Consider the following 3,392-nt stretch of genomic DNA (forward strand, 5'->3'; position numbering starts at 1 on the left):
GGGGAAGGGAGAGGGAGAGAGAGGGAGAGAGAGCACGTGCGTAGACACATGGGGGCTGGGGCTCGTGTTGCCCAGGCTGATCTGGAACTCCTGGACTCAAGCATTCCGCCCACCTTGGCCTCCCCAAAACCCTGGGATTAGAGGTATGAGCCACCATGCTTGGCCTAGTTTTTAAGCTCCTTGAAAGCGAGGAGGCAAATCTCATACTAGTTCTGAAAGGCAATGCAGAGAACAAAGATAAATTCATAATATAGCTAGTAACCACTTGCTTTAGTTATCCTCTCAAACTTAGAGATTAATAAAAGAAAGAAAACTAGGATTTGATTTCCAAGTCTCAGACTGCAATATTTCCCAAGTTTTACATGCACTCATTCACTTTTGGGTCTTTAAAATATGATCTTTTGATATCCATAAATGCAAATGAGTTATTAATCCCCAGGTCTAAGCAACTAAAGCCCATCTACCTATATTTCAGGGGTCAGAATGAAATACCATCTGTGAGAAGAACGAAGCTACTAACAAACACCATATTAACTCAATCTCAATAAAGGGGCAAAAAGGAGAGAATTATACCCCTAACACAATTAAAATCCTCACTATGTATTCAAAACATTTTAATACATTTCAGTTCTGGAAATTACTAGAATGGCCTAATGGCCAATGCCTTCCCAAGTTCATTATGGCCTGAAATTGTCTCAAAACAGCAGCAAGTGTTGACTTCACTCAATCTGCAGTAGTCATCCCTTATCAGCAGTTGTGCTTTTCCCAGTTTCAGTTTCCTATGGTCAACCAAGGACTGAAAATAGTCAGTGGAAAATTCCAGAAATAAACAATTGATAAATTTTAAATTGCACGCCATTGTGAATATCATGATGAAATCTTGGTGTCCCACTCCACCCTGCTGGGGATTTGAATTATCCCTCTGTCCAGCACATCCACATTGTCTACACAATCTGTCCATTAAACAGAGGTCATCTGGGTTATCAGATCAAAAAAAACAGAGTGTATAGTGTGTAGGGTTTGGTACTATCTGAAGTTTCAGGCATCTACTGGGTGTCTTAAAACAGTATCCCCCTGCTCTACCTTTATTTAATTACCATTTACTTTTCAGTCAAAATCCTATCTAAATGATACAATGATTTCAACATGAGGCGTTCCTCCTAGCCTCAGGTTACTGACCTTGTACACATTTAAAATAGTGATTAGTAGAGCTCAGCCTGTAATCCCGCGCTTTGGGAGGCTGAGATGAATGAATTGCCTGAGCCCGCAGGTTCGAGACCTGCCTGGCCAACTTGGCGAGACCTCATCTCTACAATAAATCAAAAAAAATTGGCCGGGCGTGGTAGCACGCGCCTGTAGTTCCAGCTCCTTGGAAGGCTGAGGCGGAAGGATCGCCGGAGCCCAGCAGGTCGAGGGATTTTCTCACTCATTCAACCTGTGTTTAGTATCCACTACTGAATGAATTATGTGTATGAATTCTGTAGCTCAAAAGACTTTGCTTCAGACACCAGCTCACCCACTTACTAAATTGCATGACCTTTGGAAGTCATTTAATCTCATCAAGTCTCATTCCCTTCATCTGTAAAACTGAGATAACATCTACTTCCCAGGGTTGCTGTTAAGAATTAAGTGAGATGCTGCAGATAACATACTTAGGGTAATACCTGATACAGAGAAAAGCACTCAAATCATGACAGCAAATATCATCACTGGGTCAAATGTGTTATGTGTAGGGTTGGGGGAATATAAATATATAAAGTCTCCATTCTAATTAGGAAGTCAGACATTCATAACAATTTTTAAATTGTTTACTTTTTATCATTAGTAAGAAGCAAAAGAATATAACACAAATCCAATTCTTATGGTTACCTTTATCTTTAGCATCAGGAAATGTTGTGTTATCACTAGTGTTGTAGGAAAATGAGATGCTGTCAATTGAATAAGTAGATGCAGCCTTGGTAAAATTTGCAGTCCAGGAAAAACCAGATCTAAACTGCACTGCTATTCTGGGACCATTCTCATCATCCCCACAAGTGCTTCCATTATATGTCACAGTGCCAAGGTCTGAAATGGTTACAGATTCCTAAAAGAAATAGAAGTTTTGGGGTGAGGAACAAACGGGCAGCAAGGCACACCAAGCATTTATGCAAGGCATGCCACTTCAGCCTAAATCATACATTCCCTGTGGCCAGGGTGTCCTTTGTCTGGGTTGCTGTGTAAACCAGATACACACCAGTCCTCAGTACAAATTCACGAATATCTAAAAAGAAAAGGAAAACTGACCTAAACTGTTGTTAAGTTGACTTTAAAAAAATAAGTAAACAGGACCTTAATAATAATAATAATAAGGCAAAGGATTAAGAGGAGACCCCCCCCCCCAAGAAAAGGGATCTTTGGAATAGCAAGCTATTTTTAAAAAGGATAAGCTTTGGTGCTAGTACATTTTAAACACATTACAGAAGTAGTCAGACCTGAACACCAGATAGTCTTCAGATCATTTGCCCTTAATCAACTCCAAGAAAAACTCCAAAGAACCAATGAATCAGAAGAAATATTCATCCCAACACTAAACAGAATACCTTCAAGTTGCATATTTAAAAAGGAGAGCTTAAGTGTTAAGTCAGTTGACATGAAATTTTATTTGTATACATGTATCCAAAGGGTAAAAAAAGAGTCAGAATTAAATCCCTACTATAAAACTCAAAGAAAAATTAAAACATTTACTTACAGTAGTGTTGCTTGTAGTTGCATAATATATTGTGAAATTCATCTGCCATTTTGCATAAAGGCAAGTGGCTTTTCCTGAATCTGTTAAATTAAGTTCCAATGCATAGGACTGGACAGCTCCTGGATTTATTTAAAAAAAAATTTTTTTAATTGTACTATACAAAAATATATATAAAATAAAAACAAGTTCTATTCACCACTAAAGCTCAATCAGTTCTATAATGAAACAAAGTATTTTTAATATATATGGCATTTATGTTCCTATCCTGTTTATTTGTCATTCTTTGTATTTTTCATAGAATCCTATTGATATATGTTCTTACTCATAAGCAGACCATGAACAATTATAATACTATAAGAAAAGGATTGGCATTAGTGGGAAACTGTCAGGGGAGGGGGAGAGGGATTGGCAGTTGAGGGAAACTGCCAGGGGAGGGAGGAGTACACCTCATCAACAAGGGTACCTGCATAATCAATATTTGTATGCCTAACCCTGAATTGTACCCCACATCTTTATAATAAAATAATAGCAATTTTTAAAAAGAATCCTAGCCGGGCTTGGTGGCTCAGCCTGTAATCACGTGCCTTTGGGAGGCTGAGGTGAATGGATTGCCTGAGTCCACGGGTTCGAGACCTGCCTGGGCAACTTGGCGAGACCTCATCTC

At 38.9% G+C, this 3,392-nt stretch overlaps 1 protein-coding gene across 4 annotated transcripts in view; it reads right to left on the reverse strand.

Moving 5' to 3' along the window:
• LAMP2 (lysosomal associated membrane protein 2) overlaps positions 1-3,392 on the reverse strand; it is a 42,714-nt gene that overhangs the window by 25,773 nt on the left and 13,549 nt on the right. For 3 of the 4 annotated variants that reach the window (XM_008072624.2, XM_008072625.2, XM_021706229.1), the window contains exons 2-3: positions 2,729-2,847; positions 1,870-2,083 (exon numbers count right to left, since the gene is read on the reverse strand). The exons of the other annotated variant lie outside the window; for it this stretch is intronic. In XM_008072624.2, the coding sequence (XP_008070815.1) occupies positions 1,870-2,083; positions 2,729-2,847 (333 nt within the window). The remainder of the gene's footprint in view (positions 1-1,869; positions 2,084-2,728; positions 2,848-3,392) is intronic. 4 annotated transcript variants of the gene reach the window in all.

This window comes from Carlito syrichta, unplaced genomic scaffold, assembly GCF_000164805.1.
Source record: "Carlito syrichta isolate Samal-C Ts95f unplaced genomic scaffold, Tarsius_syrichta-2.0.1 Scaffold315361, whole genome shotgun sequence".
NCBI lineage: Eukaryota > Metazoa > Chordata > Mammalia > Primates > Tarsiidae > Carlito > Carlito syrichta.